This window comes from Ammodytes marinus (assembly GCF_949987685.1).
Source record: "Ammodytes marinus genome assembly, chromosome: 9".
NCBI classification, from domain to species: Eukaryota; Metazoa; Chordata; class Actinopteri; order Uranoscopiformes; family Ammodytidae; genus Ammodytes; species Ammodytes marinus.
This window is the reverse complement of record NC_137213.1, coordinates 26,165,990-26,188,855: the sequence shown is the minus strand read 5'-3', so window position 1 is coordinate 26,188,855 and position 22,866 is coordinate 26,165,990. Positions and strand designations below refer to the sequence as shown.

The window sequence follows — 22,866 nt, the reverse complement described above, 5'->3', positions numbered from 1 at the left end:
TAGAAAATAATGATGGCAATACAAAATATTGACACTTTGGGCCCAATTTGGACATTTTTTCTTAGGGGTGTACTCACTTGTGTTGCCAGAAGTTTAGACATTAATGGCTGTGTGTCGAGTTATTTTGAGGGGACAGTAAATTTACACTGTTATACAAGCTGTACACTGACTACTTGACATTGTATCAAAGTGTCATTTATTCAGTGTTGTCGCATGGAAAGATATAATGAAATATTTGAAGAAATGTTAGGGGTGTACTCACTTTTGTGAGATACTGTATGTGTTAACAAGAAAATGAACCGCTGTACCTAATAAAGTGGCCGGTGAGTGTATATATCCAGTATGTTTTTTTTAAAAACCTTATTGATGACTGTTGGTGGATGTGTCATGTTTGTGTATGTGTTCCTGGTCAGTTCGAGGGCTGTTCCAAGGCGTTCTCCCGCCTGGAGAACCTGAAGATCCACCTGCGGAGCCACACCGGAGAGAAGCCGTACATCTGTCAGCACCCCGGCTGCCTCAAGGCCTTCAGCAACTCCAGTGACCGCGCCAAACACCAGCGCACACACCTGGACACGGTCAGTGGGGAAGATACACACAGACATCCACACAACACCTGCATTACTGATAATTTATTTATTTACATATAAAGAACTCTGTGATTTCATATCTGTGATAGGTGCTATAAATAAACTTTACTTACTTACATTTTAAAAGCACCCCATTGTAGCACACACTTATGAACAGTGTTAAACCAGAGAACAGCCATTTTTATTGGTTATATTTCTTTAGTCAGAGTTAACCGTCTCAAAAAAAAATGATAGGGCCTTTCAGATACGAAAAAAAGTGCTTATTTATACGTGTTTTTAATCTGCTACTGATGTGAAAATCTAAGGAGTTGGTTCATCAAGTTGTTGGCGCCGGCCAATGCTCTAGTCAAGTCATGTTACACTGTTCAGAAGAAGAGGTGACGTAGTTAAAAGTGCACCAGTCAAACCTAAAAAAGAAATTGAGAAAACATGATGGAAATATTGCATTTATTTATTAATGGGAGGAAGGTTGCTGTCTTCTCTAAAGATCTAATGTTTCTCATCAGTGTACTTTTAAATCACGAGCTACATTAAGAAATGATTAATTCATGGAATCTTCCCCCGACAGCCTAAAAACACATCTCTTCTGAAAGCACCTTGGCTGAGAAAATGATTTTTAGTTTAAAAATAATAATGATTGCACATCCAGCACTTTGTAGTTTGGCTTATTTGAAGCTAATGTTCTTACATGATTCTTGCTGTTCTGAGCTTGTACCTACATGGTTGAATGCACTGATTGGAAGTCACTTTGGATAAAACCGTCAACTAAATGAAATGTTACTATGTAATCGGTTTCTATTAAACTTTGTAGCATTTTACTCTATTGTTACATCCACTTTCACCGATGCTGGAAAAATGTTATGTTATTTTGACCCTTTCTTTATGATATTTTCACTCAGTTTTTTTTCAATGCAAAAAAAATCAAAAATGTGAATAAAGACAGATGAATGGAAACCTTCCCACACAGAGTCTGACATTAGCTGGTCATGGCTGAATTTGAGGTTCTCCGTAGTTATCCTTTAAGTGCAATGTGGTGACAAGATTGCTGTCATTATTAAAACCAATGGCATTGATAAAAGAATATAAAAATGAAAGAGATCTGCATACAGATTGTGAGTAAAGTTGAGATTAAAGAGTAAAAAAAAACAGAAAAAAAAACAGAAAAAAATGCGCATAAAGACGGATATATGGAAACCTGCCTGACCTAGTTGGTCATAGCTGAATTTGTGGTTACAGTTATATTATTTAAGTGCAATGTGGCGACACGTTTGCAGTGATGATTAAAATAAACTGCATGGATCAATGGGTTCCACATAGCATGTGAGCAAAGCTGAAATTCGAGAGCTTCAACTAGATATCTTGCCAGTATCTATCTTGCCTCGCTATACTTTTGCATGGTCGAAACTTGCAGCAGGATTCAAGGTTAATAACCTTAAATGATAAAACTGATGGGGAAATATATCAGGGGATTCTGAGAAACGGGGGCGAGCATCCCTTGCGCACTCACTGGTCATAAATAAAAGGCTTCAGCGGCAAAAAAGAAGTTAGGAAATCCACCACTGGCTTACTGAGAGAAAACAGAACACTCTTTTGCCTTAAAAAATCTATCCAAACCTTAACTTGCCTTCGCTCCCTCTTGTCTATCAGGTGCCAAATATCACAACATTATCTAGGCTCTTTCCATAGAGGTCCTTCCATGTCCAATGATACATTTATTCAATTAACTTTCTTAAGTACAGTTATTAGGTACTTGTATTGTCCTTGAGTAGTTGTATTTGTATTATTTTAACATTTTAATGTCAAATTTTAAATAGTATTTTTATGGGGTGTTACTGCTTATACTTAAAGGGGAATTCCACTAATCTTACACACATCAAAGTGTGTTTATACTGTAGGTCTTGGTGACAACTACTGTATGTGTGATTTCATCTGAGGCAGCATCAATTGGGGCTGAAAAACTAAAAGTTCGACTTTGACAAAATGCTTATGGCTAACACAGCTGAACATCCTACTAAACTGTGGGTGGATGATTTGCATTGTGGGTAATGTAGGCATCAGGTTTTTTGCAAAGAAAGAACAACGTGTGGAACAAAAAAGGGACGGTACCTCCGTTTCTGCTGCATACATTTTGATACTTTTTTAAACACTAATCTGCCGTTCATGTCTGCATAAAGTCATAGGAACATTAACTTGTAAGCCGTAAATGTCTGACTGAAAAAGAAAAATATCGGTGAAGCTTGCAATGTTTCGCACTCCCTGCCTGAAATGAGCTGTAGAGTCTAAAACCTCCCTCTCTTGTAGGGCTTTGAATACACATATTTCTCACTGATATACAATATTTGCTTGGTAATTAGGGGGGGATGTGTGGTGCACTTAAGAAAACATAAAATCACTTTAATTCAAAATGCCACTGCTCCCCTTCATCCCTTCCTCCCTCCTCTTTCTGCATAGTTTGCCTGATCTACTGGTCTCTGAGCATTCTTCGAGATTGTGAAACTGCATACCTGCTGTGGATTTATTCTACAAACCACAGTTATTTTTACTCCTGCTGACAAGCGAAGAGGATTTAGCAGTAATCCAGCAAATCAAATCTCTTATTACACGGCTGAGATGGAGCTGTACATTGCACTCTAGTGAGGGGGAAAGTTATTTTCTCCTTTTTGTGGTTTTCAAACCGGCTAATGGCGGCTTCACAGTTGCGTCACAGATCACGAATCAGACACATCTGGCGCCATCACGTAGATCCAGTCGAGAAATTGTAATGTAAATAATTGCTGAATATAGTGTGACAACGCCGCCAAGAAAGAACTGGTGTCAACACTAGTTATTTAAATTTGACTAAATAACTTGTATTGTGTTACTAATGTTATGAATAATTGCGTGTTATGAAAGATTTTATTTCCAAAATGAGGTCAGGCTGATGCAGAAGTGTCTCAACTCAAATTTGCAGCTCACATAACCTGGAAATGTTGGACTTTTTAATCAGTATGAACAGCCACTTTGCACCAGTTTCTGCAAACATTTTGTTCCCAGCAAGTTCAACATAGTCTGGCTTTCTTTGCATTAGCTGGTTCGCCTGAACCTAAAACCCAAATCGGAGACAATTGGATGTATTAGGGCATGTATTAGAGTATTTTTAGCACACTGCCTTTGACATGTATGCATTGGGACATCCGTTATATTTTTCTGGCAGACTAAACAGTATTGAAGTATTGGTATTGAAATGTTTGGTCTACAGATGGGGGTTAGCTTTTTTAACCCAGGTTTTCGTTCCCATAAAATGGGGCATATGACGCATAATTTGACTCTTCTTCTGCACTAAATGGGCTGTACAGGTTGTTGTCATAATGCAGTGGTGCTGTAAAGAATGTACAAGTATAATTACGGTTAAAACCAACACAGTTAAAATAAGGCGAGAGAAGAATGCTGGAAGAAAATTGCTTATTGTGTAATTTCGTAAATTATTATATTTATCTTACCTCCCGATGCAAACTCATTGCCAACCGTTTATTTCTAACTCAACAATTTCACATTGTAGAGCACTTACACTTTACACAGCAAATTTGAAACTTTATATTCAGAAACTGCATTGAGGTCTGCCAGTTAATGAAGAATGCGTGGGAATCACTTTTTTGGCCATATCAAAGTGAAAGTAATTGTTTTTGATTCAATATGTTCTGTGATGAATACCAATCGACTAATCAATTTCAAGGTCTGCGCTCTGTGTGAATATTTCTGATAAAAGTGAAGTCTACTGTAGTGAATAAGCTTTAGTGAACCTGCATGTAACATGCGTATGTACCACCATTCAGACCAGTCAGAATGAGTCCCAAATAGTTTATGTGATCGCTGATGTTACAAACTTTTTATTAAAAACATCTCCCTCAAGTTACCCTGAGACTCCAGTTATGGCATGTGGGTTCAATCTACTGCACCTTTAAAAGGAAACTGAAGGAATTATACAACATTTCATATTCAAGTAAAAGTCATACTGATTAACGATATAGTAAACTATAAATGTATGCAACCTGTGGTTTTATAGAAGGCTTGTTTTACAGCCAGTGTGTGCAAAGGTCCAGGGAACAGTACGAAACATTCAGTAGTTCACTGACAGCAGGAAGACGCTTGCCAATACAGTTTGCATACAGTTTCTCTGCATCACCTACTAAATGCATGTAGGTTATTTGGCAAAGAAACTCAACTTTATCTATAAAGTGTGCACTGTGCACAAATGTAATTTCACTGCTTCATTCGGTTTATTAACATACGGCTCAACACGTTTGCAGATATAACGTGTTCCCATATCGCTCATAGAGAATACCGTCAGCTCCACTGGATTTCCAAGTGAGATGTTTTGTAGAAGACTGGCGCTTTTTATAACCTCCTAGAAGCAGTTTAGGCATCCACCATTAACACAGACAGTATCCTATTTTAAATCAGTATTGTCGTATGGGTTTTTCTTAACTGTTGGCATCGTTGTAACTTTTTTACCTTGTTTTTATCGATGTTTGACATTTTTTAATGCGTTTTATTAGTTTTTACTATTTATTTTAACCACTCTTTGTTTCGAAGGACTTTGTAACTCTTGTTGAGTTATTATTATTATGAGTTGCCATGATAATCTAGCCAGTTTAAAGAGAGCCAATCTTTGAAACATTCAAAACTCCAGCTTACCCCTCAAAACATGAATGGTTTTGTAGTTAAAAATAAGTAAACATTTTTAGAAAACGTACTGAACTGATAAATTGAATTGAATGTGAGCGACCAATCAAAACACTGAGTTTAGCTGTTACTTCAACTACTTCATCACTTTGGTTAGTTAATGCCTTTCTGTCACACACTGAATTAAATCATCATACAAGAAAGTTCTGTTGAAGTCATTTCAGTTGATGTATTTCAATATTTGTATAATTCTGACACACATAATTGCAAACTGACAAGTATATTCATTAATTTATGCGCTAACGTTGAGCAGCTGAGATCACCACTATGCATGCGATCACTCAGAAATATGTATATAAGCACACAAAGACACCACGGTTTAACTTTCTATTTTGACTTGATCCTCTTAGACTGAGGAGGCTCTGGGGGCTCACCTCCCAGGGCATATTGTTCAGAAACAGTTTCACAAGAGGAAGATGTTGCCAAATATTTGCCAGCATGTGATGTTAGGCACTGTAGACAAGAGCACTTACCAGATGTGTTATGTAAGAGGACATTGTATTTCTGATTTTTTTTTTTAATTGGATTTATTTCTGTCTTGAGATAATTACATGAACAATTTGGGGTTAAAAAACAACAGTGAAAAAATAACAGTCCCCCCCTAACTAAAACAGTGCAGTAGAAAATATTACAACATAAAAAATGTACGTCCAAAGTAACACTTTAGACTTTCACTGCTATACTAATGCCACTACACTAGAACTGTTTTCCTAATATAAAATAAGTTGATCTCTTTTTAACAGAAATACAGTAATTTTTTTACATTAATCCTGACTTGCATATTCTTCACAAATTGTTCTTATTTACCTTATTTTAAACAACTTTTGGATACTACTTTTGTGGTTATTTCTTCTTAAAAGTATACAGGATGTTGTGCTTTTTTTAAAACATACCAAGTCAAATTTTAGAGCTGTTCATTTAATAAACATTGGGTTAATAAATTCAGCTCAATATCGTCCTCAAATTTTCTATGTGAGTCATAATTTTTCTGGGACGTGACTAACATGTGTTTTGATGAAAACTTAATTCACTCCATCTGCTTTAAACACTTAAGCAATGCAAAAGAGAAAGAAACCTGGAATGAATTAGAATCATGGAAATGGGCTCATTTACTCATGTAAACTTACAACTCTGATAAAAAATGGTGAAATACAGGCGACGCCACCTTGGTAGTGGAAACATACTGCTTTTTATTGGTGCTGAAACGTCTGAATTTAAAAAGTTAAGGTCTGTCCCCTTCTGTTTTACAACACAATTACACTACGAAGCAGGTTCCTTGACACATATTACATATGAAGTCTTTTAATTTGAAATAATATTAAAGTGTTTACTTTGATTTTGTCAATGCTGCCTTTGTTGTGAAAAATTCACTCCACCTGTTGGAATGAACGCTCTTTCATTTATGTACTGATATCGGATAGATGTTGATCTGAAGTTTATATTAAAGCTATAGTGCGTAACTTCTGTCGTCCCCATGAGTAATTCTGAGTAATTACAACAAAATTGTCGGCGCAAATGAGGTAGGCCTTTGCCGAAGGCCCATGGATTTTATACCTTCTGCTGTACGTCCAGGTTTTTTCTTAGCAGTAGAATCAACAACTGTAACATTTCTTGGGCGCTTCTTGAGTTTTTTTCTGAGCTCTTGTGCCAGTGTCGGGGGGCGACACCAGTTTGTTAATGCTGCCTTACTGAGAAATACAGAGAGTTTTGTGGAGCTGATAGGCTTAATCAACTTTGTGTCAACTCATTGGGCAATAACTTCAATGTAACCAACTTTCATTCATATGAAAAAGATACGCACTATAGCTTTAAGAATGAATTGATTTACAGCATAACAGGAGGAGATGTATCTGTACATTGAGCTGTCCCTCTTCTCTCTCTCTCTCTCTCTCTCTCTTTTCTTAAAGCCTGCAGACGAAAGGTAAATATACTCAGTTTCCACTTGGGGAGCGCATTACGTCAGATGTTGATGTAATCCTCGCGTCCTTCCTCTCTCTCTGTTAGTGCAGATGTCACGCTAAGTAATCACATTTACGGCATTTATCCTAAATGTTTGTGTGCACCAAACACAGGACTACTGTGTACAGTATCACACCTGTAAACCATCTGGACAGGACTGAACTGGTTCTAATTTTTTGTAAACACTTATTCTGTGCTTGGGATCTTATTCAAAGTGACTGGATAGAATAGATTTTTGATGTGATTTACAAAGTCCTCAGTATAGAGTTTAAAGGGTAAAAAAAGGGGGTAAGTCGGTACAATTTAGTTACTCGTGAACCTAGAATACCATAAACCCTCTTGAGAAAACTAAAATAAACACTATGGATGTATGGATGTGATATGTATTTCAGGGTGTATTTTGTCGTTTAATGGCATGTTTTCTTTATAGGAAATCTTACTTAACAGCAGCGTAAAGCCGAGCTCAATAGCAGAAAACGTCACAGAAAATGTCCAGTTTGTGGGTCATATAAAGTGGTGTCCAAAACTCTCAGAACACATTGAAAATTGATAATAATTTCATGTGAACTTGGAAAGAAAATGGAAAGTTTGAGGATTCAGAAACATTTAAAAATGTGCTAAATGAAGAAAGAATATATAAGATCTGGTCGTCTATGTTATGGATTTCCTTTGCATTCAGTCACATGACCTTTAACCCATTTGAAAAATGTTGGGGGCTTGACTTGAAAACTGAGAAAGCCAAGCCATCTGTGACATCACAGAAAGCTCTTTAGGTCATTTTCAGATCCTGCTGGGGTGACATAGACCATCAGGTTTTCCAAAAACTTTTCCAAAAAATGTGCAGTCCGTGCCCACTCAAGTGCATTCCGTCATTAAAGCAAAACGTGGTACATGCCAAAAGCTGAGATATTCTGTAATTCATGTCAATTTTTCACTTAAATCATAAGCTTGTATTATCATTTTAACGAGAAAATACTATTACATTTAAAGCAAATGGAAAATAGAAGAATCTTCAATTCTGGTCTCAGACATTTTGACTCCACGTATAAAAAGCAGTATTGGTGTAAGAGTTCATGGATAGATACAAAGAGAAATGGACATGTTGTACGTCAAACTTCTTGTTTTTAGCACATGAAAAACACACATTTCTAAGTACACTACATTATATCCATCTCTATTCCCCCTCAGGTGTTTCTCTCCTTTTTTTAACATTTCTTTCTTACATTTCTCATCTCTTGCCTTGAAACAAATGAAATAAAGATGAAGACAGCATTTCAAATGTACTACTTTATTTAGTAGCCACTAAATAAATAATTTTTAGCCACACTAATCTTTTGTCTTGTCATTGTTTACTCAACAGAAGCCATATGCCTGTCAGATCCCCGGATGCACCAAGCGCTACACCGATCCCAGCTCTCTACGAAAGCACGTCAAAGCTCATTCAGCCAAAGGCCTTCAGGAGAGGGACGTCAAGGTAACAACAGCAACTCTGTTTTTGTTTAGTTTTTTTTTTTAGAAATCAGACATTTAGCTGAGAGCAGACTATGATTGCCTCTCTGATTCTCCAGGCACCAGCAGTAGAAACAAACATCTTTAACAATATCTTACCCATTTCTGTAAAATGACATCACTTTATATTAGATTAGATCAGTTTAGGCTAAAAAGAAAGCTATTACGCTTACTTTTGGGACATTTTTAAAGTCCTTTTGGACAGAGAAGAGTGATTTAGATCTGATAATATAATACGTTCCTGTAAAATGTCATTACAATTGGAAAAATTGTTTGGTTCCATTTCATTATTCCCTTTAGTTGAGTAATTTATTGAGAGCCAATGTTGATTCATACTTGCAGTTTAAGTTGTTTTGGTGCAAATACTGATTCAGAAACATGCAACATTAATGTGTGTCAAATTTTTTAATAAAAAAGGGTATGGTATAAAATGTCGTCAACTTCAATGCATCAGTGAGGAAAATACATGTTTATTTGAGCTGGAAGGGTAGAAATGTATTAGATATGGACATTGAAGGTACAGTAGCACCTTGTCCCTTCACAATAAGCCTTGTATCTTAAAGAGAAAGAGATGGAGAGCGACATGAGGAGAGAGAGAGAGGGAGAGAGAGAGAGAGAGAGTATGTTTATGATTCAGTAGGATGAAAAACAACAAAACAATGTATTACACACGCTCCCTGGAAGTCCGAATAGGGAGCCTATTGTTCGGCGTTATCTGGGCATTGTTTGTTTTCTATGGACCGTGAGTGACACTGGGGCTTTGTGTGTATTCCCATGCCTTGTTTGCTTTAAGCACAACCACGTGTGCTTGTAAGTTGTGACATGGCTGACACGCCCTTGCGCTGCACCAAACCCTGTGGGGCTAAATATGCGCTTTGAAAAATACTAAACATGCACTTCATAAAAAGTCCTTAGGGTTACACATGCGTGCCGATGTGTCACAGCTATTGAAGTCGTGCGTCTTCATAAACAGTGGATTTTGGGCAAACATTTCTCTGATTATTATTCATAGTTCTTTTGTGGTTCCTGGGTGTCCTCCACCGCTTCTTCCTGGAGTCCTGGAGCTGTCAGTAAATTGTTTTGGAAAATCCTGGGGGATGCTCTGTTAACACTGGATAATACAATAAATTGTCTTCCCTTAACCTCGTTAGGACATTCTGGAATACGATTGCCTAACAAGATTTCTGGTTTTGAAGCTCGAGAAGTTGGATCGCAATGCGAAACGAGAACCAGGCATCTGGTGCAAACGTAATTCATTTGAAAAAATGAACAGTAGATGATGGCCTGCAGCAACATCCCTTTGTTTTCAATTGATCTACTGTATGTGATCACGAGTGAATCATTTTAATGTTCGGCTCCATGGGAGTTGTATTGCCCAACAGCAAGACACAATTGGTCGACAACTAAGCTGCAGCTTTGTCATAATCACTCTCATGCCTACGACAGGCAGCCGTCCAACATAAAAACATCATGTACGTACGTACGTCAACATACTTTTATCATTAACTAATCAGTATTTTCTTCAGGTTCAAGTGCACACGATGCTGGAATCGGACATTTTGAGCGATTGTCTGGCGAGGCAGCACCTCCACAGCTCTTCTTCCCACCAAGGAAACAGCTCACCGTTACCGAGCCTGGATGACTTCACAGGTACATTTTTGTAAAATTCCAATATGGCCGCCTTTTACAAACCTGGGCAAATGCCAACATTTAATTTTTCTGTTTCCTAATCCAATACCCTTTCCAAAAATATCTAATGTTGCAAATACCCCAAAAAAATCCTACAAATGTTTAAATCATAATATAACGAACCAGACTTGTATATACACGGATAAAAGCGGTAGCAACAGCAACAGTGGACATCTGCATTGAGCCTCCAACAGCACCACTGGAAAGGAGTTAAAAAACAAAGAAAGGGGTAATTGCCCAAACACCTGGGCTGTTAAGCTGTCTCTTTCATTTCTCCAGTGGCCTCATTTGCTCCTTTTCCCCTCTCTCTCTCTCTGTCTCTCTCTGTCTCTCTCTGTCTCCCTCTCTCTCTCTCTCTCGCCATTCCTTTCGCTGAGAGCTCATCATGCCAGTGTTTACCTTGTCCAATTACCGGGCACCGACGGCGGGCAAAGTTGGCCCCAATCCCCGCCCCAACTTCAGCTACTCCACAAAAAAACGCTTTTCCGGCCAAAAGTCTTTTTTCTTTTTCCCCTTTCAATGGCTGAACCGGGATCAAGAAGCTGTCAGGTAGGCTGAGGCTCCGCTGGCAGGAGACAGGCGAGAGTGTCCAGGAGAGCTGTCCATGTGTATTACTTCAGACTACTTGCAGTTTTTTTACCCAGAAGACTTTGAGGGGGAAAAAGCTCAAACGGCAACACTACTGGCTATGTTTATTCAGAGTGAAACAAGCATGTCAGTGTTTAGTTTTGAAAGGGTCCCAAGAGGACTTTCTCCTTATCAGAAGAATTGCCCGAATGGTGTTGCCCCAAACCAACTTTTCCCTGACTTTTAAGTATAAACCTGTTTAGCGTCATCAGCGGCCCTTAAAGTCAAAGTCAAAAAGCAAAGTGTTGAAAGCTCTGTGCTCGCTCCGGCTCGCTCCTTCGCAGGGAACGTCAGCTTGGATTTGAACACTTACAATGGATTTTTTACTGGCAACCCTGTTCTGCTTTTTCAAAGAAAACCCTATTAAAATTTTCAAAGAAACTTCTCGAACCACTCTTACAACATTATCCGCTTGTCCCCTGTCCATGTGTGTGATCAGTGTGTTTGGAATCCTTATATTATCGCCATAATATGGTTAAATGTAGCTTCTGTTTCGTTGCTAGCATGGTAAGCCAGTTAGTTATTCACTTTGGCAAAAAAGCTTCTAAGTTTGTGACGTAAGTACTGAAGGCTGATCAAATGAAAATATTAGATTCAATTTGTTTCTATTAAGCCTTGTCAATTATTTTGAGCTTTCTGACTTTTGGTCAGACAAAACAAACAATTCTAAGAAGTCACCTTCGTGTTTCTGACATTTTTTTAACATGAATCAATAACTTAGGTTAGCAACACACTTTGTATTTATCCTTATTAATAGTACTAAGGGAGTTTCTTCTTAACAAACTGAGCATTAGTACAGACATTTTAGGATTGTAAGTCTCTATCACATGTAATTCAAAAGTGAGTTGCTTCTATTGTAAATCTAAGTGGCACAAACCTTACTAAACGGAGCGACTGTTCAAGGCTACCCATGGTGGATAATCAAAACGTGGATTTTCAGTGATGTAACCCTTTAAATAAACATAAATGTCTCTCTTTCAGGTGTGTACTCAAACAGCAACACCGTCCACAACAGGGGGAATTCAGAGTTTCTCTCACCATCGGCAGAGACCTGCTCCAGGTATCAAGGGCTGGACTCGGCTAACTTTGACGCTAACAGCCCAATATCTTCACTAACGAGCCCAGGGAGCATGAGAGAAGGGTGAGTGCAAGAATCAATACAAGGATATCTATAAAGATATATGTGTTGCATCCTAAAAAGTCAATTATTTGTCCATTCATGTAGGGAAACGTGATTGTAAACACATGGTAAATGCTGCAGTTACTCAAATTTACTCCTGGAAAACTTGATGAAAACTTTTTTTTTTTACAACTAGGCTATTAGATGTTAAGTGCCTTGCTCGTTGGCAGCTCAACAGTAGTTGTTAGAGTTGTTTATTTTTCACCATGTTGACTCTCTGCCCCGAGGGTTTTGCACTTGCTTCATAGAGTTGAAGTCTGACCTTTCGAATGATATGAAATGCAGCTGGTTAACAATAAATTAAAGTGTATTTCTTGGAAAATAGGGTATTTTACTTAATGATGTACCCAGAGGCAAACTTAAATGGTCAGTTCATCCAAATCACTCACACAAAGACACACACACACACACACACACACACACACACACACACACACACACACACACACACACACACACACAAATTCCCAGTGGTGTTTGGCAAGCTTTTGAATTATCTGCTGCAAGGACTTCTGCTGCCAACCCAAGACAGTGGAGCTGAATGGGATTTCGTTTGCATTTGGCAGGTTTCATCCGGAGCTATTTTCTTTTTCTAAAGATAAAAATAGTCCAAACTGACCACAGTCTTCTGCTCTTCTTGGCTTGTGAAAATCACTTCTTCAAGCGCTGAACATTTTCGAGTGTTCATCCCAGAGTCTTCACTCATTTGACAAAATCTGGTTCTATTAAGGATTTTTTTTTTTTCTAAACTGCTCAAAACTTTTTGGGCAGTTCCTCAAGGTGATATGTCGAACTCAGATTACGTGTTATGAATCTGGAATACATGGACACGACACTTGATTTCACAGTCACTTTGCTTCGCCTCTCTTGTCTGGAAAAAGCACATAGCCCGTGAACAGGGAGACGGATTTGAACCAATGCATTCTTGAATAAACCCGAGACATTATCGCCAGAGATGGAGTTATGGTTTTGTGGTTGCACTGATTGGGTCCTTGGAGGCCGCATATGTTCTGTAAACCGAGACAAATTTTGTCTAGCTCAGAATAAAAGTTAAAGTGAGACTAAAAAGATACAGGTTACATTCTCCAGGGCAGCGGTTAAAGGCCTTAAAATCATTGGTCATTGAAGAATTGCCTCGTAAATAATATTTATTGGCACTTCAGTCACAACAAATGCGGCCGGTCCAATAAAAAGTGAGTTGATAAGGGCCAAAATGGCATTTTTGTGGTTTATTCAATGATATAAAATCCTCACATACTGTATAATGCAAATGGTTTCACATGTAAGTGGCCAGGCTTTCCACAAGTTGTTTTTCAAATAGGGCCTTAGGTCTTGGCAGAGGACTTAAGAGGAGAGTTGTGTTGGGTTTGTTCTCTATAGAGCACAACTTCAAAACCAATAAAGTGGAGTTTGAAGGTTTATTAGAGACCTGGGAAAAATAGCAGTAAGACAAAAATCATTGTAGCACAAAGTCCACTTACTGGAAAAGACAGTTTTTAAAACTCCCATTCACATCTCATGGCTTTCATTCTGCGGAGCATTCCAGTGAGTGAACCTGGTGCTGATAACTTTTTGTCAAAATAACAAAGGCTTTTATAATGTAAGTTAATGAAGCATCATCCTATTCTTATTCAGTGTGACACGTTATCAATAGAAACAGACCTCGAGAATCTTTAAAAACTTGGCTTATGTTATATGTTATGTATATTCTGGTTTTGAATTTTTTTGTTTTAGGATGTTCTTGGAAGATCTGTAATTTGTCAAATGTACTTAAAATACATAGGGATTATCAACTGGAATCCACCTTGACGCATATGCCTCTTTTAAATTATATGATTTCCCCTTGTTACACTTGTTATATGAAATTAAAACTAACTATTGTCAATTTAAAGTGGTTGAAGGTCAAAAAGTCTCCACATCTGACACAGGATTCACATACTTCCTATTTGTTCATTTCTATTATTTCAGTAGATGTTTTTCCGTTTTAGTTTTCTCTCACTATGTCTTTTGTTCTGGACCCAAACACCGAGGCAAATTCCTTCTCTGATTCTGGGGTGTGCCGACCTCATGCGGGCCTCGAAAAAACCCTTCAAAGATGAAGCAAAATAAATTACGGTGATGGATATCCTTGAAAGTACCGAGCACAAAAAAAAACACCTGTGGATTCTTGGATCAGGGAGATAATGTTTAAAATCTAAAGTTACATTTTAAGTGATTTGAAGGACTTTTGAAGTTAATCAAAATCCTTTCATTTGTGGAGTCAGCAATTCTGGAGAATGCTTGCTGTAAAAATCGCTTTTTGTCAAGGTCTGTTAAGATCTCCTCACAATCCACTACCTGTAGGCCTACACTCTGTCTCTGCTTAAAAGAATACACAGCCTAGGCTCTGTATACTGGTATGTAAACAAATGGGCCCACCGTAGATAGCAACAGGCTGTGTATTAACACTGGATCTCTGGATCCCTCCCCCCCACCTCCCCGTGCACAGTATTGACAAGTAGCAGATCGTGAGAAGATATTCACTGATTTTGACCAAAAAGTGAGAAAAAGATTTTTCAACAAGCTTTCTCAAAAAATCGCTGAATCCACCTTTAATAAAAATCCTTTAATTTGATAATTGAGTTTGGGAGACTTTGCTTTTAAGAACATGTAACTGCACTTGTCTAAACGCAGCATCTCTCGGCCTACGTCTCCTTAGAGTTTTGCAGCCAGAGCTCTCAACGAAGCGATGCACAATCTGTCCATTGACGTCTCTTTACGCAGACTGAGGATGTCATAGAATCCCACTGGTGCCCGCAAGCAGTACACCACCGCCTGCCAAAGCCAATACCAGACAAGCACTTGTTTTTTCCCCCCAAAAAAATGACTTAAAGCGAGACATTTTAAAACACGTGAAAGTAAATTATCTTTGCTTCACAGCACAGCCGGCATGGAGAGCTCTGACCTCACAGCCCGGCGCGTGTTTACTCTGGCTGCGACCAACCATTTTGACTTTTCTTTTAATTATTGAATCCTTGAGGGATTCATTGAGGGCTCGCGCTTAAGGCTCGTCCGTCAGTGAGTATTTGTGATGTACCAGTGTTTGTGTGTTTTGCGGTCAAAAGGGGGGACGGGGCGGGGGCGAGTTTTGAGAGCGGGGTTGGCTTTTAGGAGCGGCGGTTTTCAATCAGATACAGCCGCTCTAACCGGGATGGCTCTCACACAGAAACACCATTATACAATTTGCAGGAAAGAGAAGTAAATGAAGTTTACTTTGCAGAAGCTTGGAGTGACATCCGATCCAAATAGACTGTTTAAACCGAAATGTGTGACACGTGCACACAATTTTTTTAATGTACTGTGTCTCTAACACACATGCAGTAAGTGTACGTACTTTAGTTTCTCTAAGTAGTTGATTGGAAGCGCATAGATCACTTCAAATCACCATCTGTGTTAGATACAATCAACATGAGCCTTTTGTGAACCAGTAAAATCCATATCTCAGAAATACTCCGGCATCTTTCCTCTTGCCAAAGACTGAAAACGGTTTAGTTTGGCCTGCACAAGCTGGGACCTTCAGTAAAACCCTCTTCATCTCTTCTGATAGAGTCCAAGGCCCAATCACAATTCTGTTTTTTTGGCCCTAGCGCTAGCCCTTGCACCTCGAAACAGATTGTCAAGGGGAAAGGGGTTGAAATCTTACCCTATAGTCATCAGCAGTTCTCGTGGCGCGATGAGTGTTTCAACGATTTATGTGAAGAGTCAGGCTACGTGCTATCTCTGTAACGTTATGCCAATAAAACTCATTTAAATTTAGATACTTTAACTTACAGTATATCAACATGTTTAATAAGTTGGCTGTTATACTGATAATGGGAGATGTATCATAGCCCTTGGTTTGAAGCGTGGGTCTGTAAAATCTCCACATTATCCACAAGGGCCATCTATACCCCTGGAGAATTGAGACACCCTCCTACCCCTACATGTGAACACACAATTCAGATTCAGGGAAGTTCAGGGTGAAGGCGAAAGGGGGTGAATTGGATTGGGCCCAAGTGTGCCTCTATTAAAAAAAACCCAGCCATGGATTAGAGCTGGCTTGTGTGTGCAGTACAATGTTCACATAAACATCAGAGATTACATTCGGCAAGCAGGATTCTTCTCATTCCAGATACAAGGAAGGAGGGCAGCTGGCTGTAGTTAGTCAGCAAGACACAGAGAAAGAAAAAAAAAGTGCTACGGACTGAGCTGGTAAAATATGATCAGAGTAACAGTTTGCTGGGGTCGCGCTGACAGCCGTCCCCTCAGGCGTGGGCTCTCTTGTTTTGCTCGTGAAGTTTGGGCACAAAAAAAAAAAAAAAAGTCAAATCGACCCGGCACTGGCTCAGACATCTTAGCTATGTTGTTGCAGCGTCGCAAGAATGTGTTCACCGGGGGGAACAGACGCGCTTGTTTATAGCTAAGGTCAGCGCTGATGTGTGTGGGGGCCTTCGCGGGGAATCCAGAGAAGTGTTGAATTCTTGGGGCTCGCAGTCATCCCCGCCGCACATTCATTTCAACAGTCGTACTATATCAAAGCCCTACTTTGTTTACATAATCTTATACAAAGTCTGGTCTTTATTACCTCGGAAAAAAAAGACACCGCCATCTGCAAGTTATATCAGCCGAGGATTTTCAAAAAACGTCCTTCTGATTAATTTTGGCTTTTATTGTGTTTTCTCCGCAGAACGGCACCGACCGTTAATTTAAATGTAATCGCATCTGACATGGGAAATGGGTAATAAAGAGACCCGCGGAGGATAGATGATCGAAATGTAAGGAAATCTGTAAACATTTCCTCTTTTTACAGCCGGTCAGATGTGGATATAGACGGGCGCTGGACGGGCCAACGGAACGTCAGTATCTCTGACAAGGTTTGGCTTGTTTATGAAATCCACTAAAAAGCCTTCCAGCGGGAACCAAGGCCATTTGGCTCCCAGGGGAACAATATGCTACAGCACATCATCCAGGGGAGATCTCAGTCCACATGAAATGCTGAGAGTGAAGCTCTTTGAACAAGGAGATGGAAGGGGACAGGGGGGTTCAAAATACCATATTGGGGGGGTTTTCAACTGCATATCTCCTTGGAGAGATATTCAGCTGCCTTTCTTTCTCTTTCTCCTGGTGGACTTGGCTCACTGACTGACTCACTGGTTTCCATGTTGAGTCAGGCTGTTTGTGCACAGTCAGCACATTCTTGCAGCAGCGTAGCGATGGATACAGCTCCACACAAAGCCCCCGCCCACATCATACCCCCCCTCATCCCGGAGGTGGAAACGCTTTCCTTATATAAACGCTGCTGTTTGTACACCAGTTGAAGTATTGTGCTTGTGTCTGACAACACAGCTGCTGCCACTTTTGAATTTTGTTCTATGAGATTTGTGTTAAACTTGAATGAAACCTATATTTTTAAAACACATAAAAAGATGTATGATTTACTTCCAAAATGTTTTATCTAATTCATTCAAATAACTAAAAGAAATTATCTAAAAAGAAGGAAAAGGCACTGAAAAAATGTAGTTGTAAAAGAATAAAGTGAGTCCAATACTGCTCATGTGATCATAAAATGTGTGGTTTTGATCCTTAACGATCCTCTGATCAACTCTTACAATACTAATAATTTCTTTATGACACAAACATCATTTTAACGTGTGTTAGAAACCTGTGGTGAAATTAATGAGCCTTACGAAACTATGAAGTAATCTCATTGTAGCAGACTTACTTCAGCAGGAGTGAACATTAAGCCAACTGGAAGAGAGTTAAACAAAGGCTATTATAAAAATGCAGCTGGGTTTTGTCAGTCACATTTGATTCCTCGAGGAGCTTTTTATTTCCTTTCATCCATCAGAACAAACGGGCTATGTCAGCTTTAAAATATTCTTCCTAAATTGCATTTAAATAGTTCAAATTTTGGGGGGAATTGGCTCATTCGTTTTCTTTGCCAAAAGTTAAATGAGGTGATTGAGACCACCTTAGCTTAGCTTATTTTAGCACAATGACAGCGAACAGAGGGTAACAGCTAGCTATGGTTCTAACTTGGTATTCTTCACAATGATGGCAGCGGATTATCCTTCAAATACAAACAGACAGACATAAAACAGCCACATTTATAGCTAATCCATTGATTTGAGTGTTAGCCAACTAATGAAATAAGCTAACATTTGCTTCATGAGTTGGTTCAACGCCACCTGGAGCTGACATTTTTGCATGTTACTTTCTAGCTGATTTGTTTGAAAAAGCAGAGCATTGCCAAAAGGTTTTATATACAGAACATGACATTGTGCTAAAAGATGAAGATGAACAATGTTATTGTATTGCAGTGTAAAGTTCATTTGTCATGAAAATTTTCATTTAATATCATGAAATTGATAACTAAAAACCAAAACGTAATTTTGTTCTAACATACAGTAGTTTTAGTTTACGTACAAGCATTTATTGAAACACTCAAACCTACAAGTCACGGTTGTACTGTAGGCTATACTGTATATCAATACATTTTTGATGACATGAATGTTCATACTCCTGAGTAAATCATGGTGTTTTTTATAACAGGAACAGACAGTTCATGTCCACTGAGGTCAGTCCGGTGAGTTCCTCCTCGTCAGACCGAGACGTCCAGCTGCAAGGATTCCACAAAACATACAACCACCAGCAAGTTTACTCACAGCAGCAGCAAGGTGTGTGTGTGTGTGTGTGTGTGTGTGTGTGTGTGTGTGTGTGTGTGTGTGTGTGTGTGTGTGTGTGTGTGTGTGTGTGTGTGTGTGTGTGTGTGTGTGTGTGTGTGTGTGTGTGTGTGTGTGTGTGTGTGTGTGTGTGTGTGTGTGTGTGTGTGTGTGTGACGTGTGTGTGTGTGTGTGTGTGTGTGTGTGTTTGTGTGTGTGTGTGTGTGTGTGTGTGTGATATCTTGATATTAATCATTCTGTCTGTGCTTCTCTAAGGATGTCTCTACGGAGAAGGGAAGGTGAGCGCTGGAGGCTTTGAACCCGCCGGTTACTTCACAAACCCTTCCGCCTCCCACTCTACAGGTGAGATGATAATCACTTTCTATCTATGACGACTGGCTTTTCACTTTCAATCAGGCCCGCTGCATGTCTTCCCTGTGCCCGGGACAAGATTATCTTCATAGTGCCCCTCTCCCCGCGCCCCCCGACCCTTTCCCATGTGCAAAACGATGAGAGCCTTCAGTAAAGTGCTGACGTGCGCACTAATCCGCATTACCAAGAAGCAAATAAAAAATGTTGTCTTGTAAAACAGTGTTTGTGTCCAGCGCCGTGTTGTTTCAACCAAAGCCAAGGAATATAACTGGTTAATGCACATGCACCACATGTGCAGGGAGTGTTCATTGACATAATTTCTTTAGTGGGGAATTTTCCTGTTCCGTATGGCACTCGCCCGCGCTCTCTCTATCTCCTTTCTTCTGATTAAAAAGAAAGAAATCGCACTGAGGCACACTAGTTGGAACATGCTGCCTGCACGTGCTGGCAAAGATCTTCATGACAGCAGGTGTCTTAACAACACTACCACTTTTGTCCAAAGAGGCCGCTAGATTCAACAAAAACTCAAAAGTCCTCGTAATCAATTTAAGGACTAAGGTGAGCTATTTGTACAAACTTTGATTCTGTTCCCACGGTGCTTTTTCTCAACTTTAACCTTTCTTCTGATGTTATAAAATCTGTAACACTGGTCTAAAGGGGATTTTTTTTTTATATATTTGATTAAAGAAAATAGCTACAGGCCCTGAAAGAACCTAATAAAGAAAAATCTATTAAAAAAGTTTAAAAAGTTGTATCCTCTCTCCTCAGGGTTTGACTTGCTGCAGGAGCTGCAGGGCCCGGCGGGCGGTTACTCTGACGACAGCTTCCTCTTCCAGGCCGGGGGCGTGGACCGCTGCCTCAGCCAGATCTACTCCATCTACCTGGACTCATGATGACCAGGGACCAACACACCGGAATCACAAGCCCTTTGTTTTCTCCTAAGGACAAAAGGCAGTATGAATGATTTGTGGTATCAGACAATCACACCAACAACATACTGCATATTCAAGGCCGAGGTTTGTCAGACTCGTTCTTGGTCTTGACATTTTAATGGTACAAATATGCAAAGTTGACTAGAACCAGAGCTCCGGGCAAAACACGAACGACCACACAGGAAATCTGGTCAACTTATAAATGTAAATAGCAGTGAATTTTATATTCAGATATGACCACAACATTTGTGATCTGGATAGAATGAGCTATGAGCGTTAGTTTGAAGTTTGATCCGTTGGAAAGTCAGGTTCAACTCCAGCCTCCGCAGCAACTTAACCTCAAGGAAATGTTAAAACAATGGTATTTTTTTTCAGAATGGGGTCTTATTATGTTGTGGTTTCCAATGTGGGGTCTATGAATATATCTATTCAGTTTGAAATATGATTGAGAAGATGCCAAAGAGCAAAACAACACAGATCAATGTCACAATTTGTTCTCATTTTTTCGTTTGACTTTTCGCTTAACTCTGGCTTTTTTTGCATGAAATATCATTTATTTTATTCTTGGGGCTGTAAAATGAAACAATATAAAAAGACTGTAAGAGAGTAAGTAGGCCTAACACTATGTGGTTCAACTGCATACAACTCACAACCAAGGTGTCTCAAGTATAGCTTTGTTTTAAGGTGTCACAAGCATAAAAGGTTGGAAACCATTGTGTTATAATAAAGTTGCATTTAGCCGTCCAACGAATAGTTCGACATTTTGGGAGATGTGTTTATTAAACATAGCTACATCCTAGAGACTGTAAACCGGGTTAAACGGCTTGCTTTGCTAATTCCACAGGTAACAAAATGAACCTACCAGTAACTCCATGCGATTGGTTGGCAGATCCAGAGTGGCACTGGGCAGATCCAATAGTTTTAAACTTCAACAGACACCCACCTTTAAATGAGTTAACGTTTGTCAATTGAGCAATTCCAGACCCTCTGTACAAATGAAATGAAGTACGATGGTCTGGTAGGACCAGGCTAGGAAGTCGCTGCACTCGTCCAAAAATTTGTCTGGCACATAATACCCCTGAAAAACACACAAGTTTTTGTGCAGATTAAACAAACAGTTATAATTTGTTAATTAGATTTTGTTAGCTTTGGACAGACAAGATTAAGTTAAGAAGAAGAAGAAACATAAGGATTTGCAAGTGGAGTGCAGGGAGACAGCACGAAAACATAAAACGGATATAAAAATAACAGAGGTAATAAAACAAAACATTAACAAAAATAACATCTGGTGTCAACACAACAGAGCTTATTATGCAAACAAACAATTCTAGTTCTTAAAAAAGAAGGCTAACTATAAATAAATGTTTCTAAACAGGATGTCAAAGTTGAAACGGTGCCAACAGACCAAACGCAAGAGCCGAGGCGCTGGTGCAGCCGCCTGACCTTAAACATGGACTGTGTAAAAGCTAAATGACCAAACTCTAATAGTCCCTCTAAGGGACAGTTATGAGTAAAAATAATGCACTGATGTACTGTAATGCTTTGATAACATTGGCCAAAGTTTTAAAAACACTTTGTAACTGATGCAAAGCGGCTAAAACTGGAACTATGTGAGATGGTCATTTGTGTTATCGATCTTCTCATCCAAAGCAAATAAGTGTATTTCCCCAAATGTCAAACTATTCCTTTAAGGTTGTAGTGTGTGTGTGTGTGTGTGTGTGTGTATCAGCGGCCAAATAACCTTGTAACCAAAGTATCATTGAGGGATCTCCAACTGCTTGTTAACTTACATTTTGCTGGAGCGCAGCTGCACCAAAGGGAAACTGTAGCGGTGCTGCCACCAAGTGTCTCAACGACTGTATATAAATTTAATATAGATACAGTCTGGGACACTATAAGACAAAAAGATGCACTAAGATGTATTATCTGTGATTTGTTTGTCATGGACTGATAGGTGCCAACAAATAATGTTTTTAATATGTTTAATCTAACAAGGATCGAGACAGTCGCATAATCTCCTTTTTTTAAATGTTTTATATTATTGCTTCTGCACAGTGCCTTTAAACGTTTGTTTGTATAGTTTCTATCAGTGTTATATTCAGTGGGAGGGAGGTGTGCATTGTTTACAATTAAGTTCTCTGCACTCTTTTCTGTCTCGGCACAGAGACTTATAAGAAAAGGACCAACCAGATTTAAAAAAATAATAATGTTTACACTGATTTTGTAGCAATTCAGAGATTTCCTATTATTGTTATTGTTGTTGTTGAACAGTGTATATAGACTGTATAAAAATGCACCTGTCTTTTATAACTAAATAAAGAAAAATCTGTTTGTATATGTGGTTTTAGTTTTTAGTTTTTTAATTTTACAAATTTGAATTTCTCATTTTGACAGAAAATCATTCATAACCCCCAAATATTTAAGTTGACGATCATATATGATAAAGAAAAGCAGTGTCCACACATGTATGAAGCTGGAATCAGTAACTATTTGGTGTTTTTGAATGAATATTTAATTTAAAAAGAGATTTGTCAATCAACTCATAATTTGATTTATCATCTCAGCTTGTGTTATTTAAAACCTTGATTAGTGTAATTTGTATGATTATG

At 38.9% G+C, this 22,866-nt stretch overlaps 1 protein-coding gene across 1 annotated transcript in view; it reads left to right on the top strand.

The window, feature by feature from the left end:
- Positions 1–22,551, top strand: part of glis1a (GLIS family zinc finger 1a) — a 48,962-nt gene extending 26,411 nt beyond the window's left edge. Inside the window, exons 3-9 of the mRNA XM_080034888.1 lie at positions 414–575; positions 8,629–8,742; positions 10,304–10,427; positions 12,075–12,234; positions 18,844–18,968; positions 19,230–19,316; positions 20,094–22,551. Of these exons, the coding sequence (XP_079891014.1) occupies positions 414–575; positions 8,629–8,742; positions 10,304–10,427; positions 12,075–12,234; positions 18,844–18,968; positions 19,230–19,316; positions 20,094–20,218 (897 nt within the window). The 3' untranslated portion in view covers positions 20,219–22,551. The remainder of the gene's footprint in view (positions 1–413; positions 576–8,628; positions 8,743–10,303; positions 10,428–12,074; positions 12,235–18,843; positions 18,969–19,229; positions 19,317–20,093) is intronic.
- The last annotated feature ends 315 nt before the right edge of the window (positions 22,552–22,866 follow it).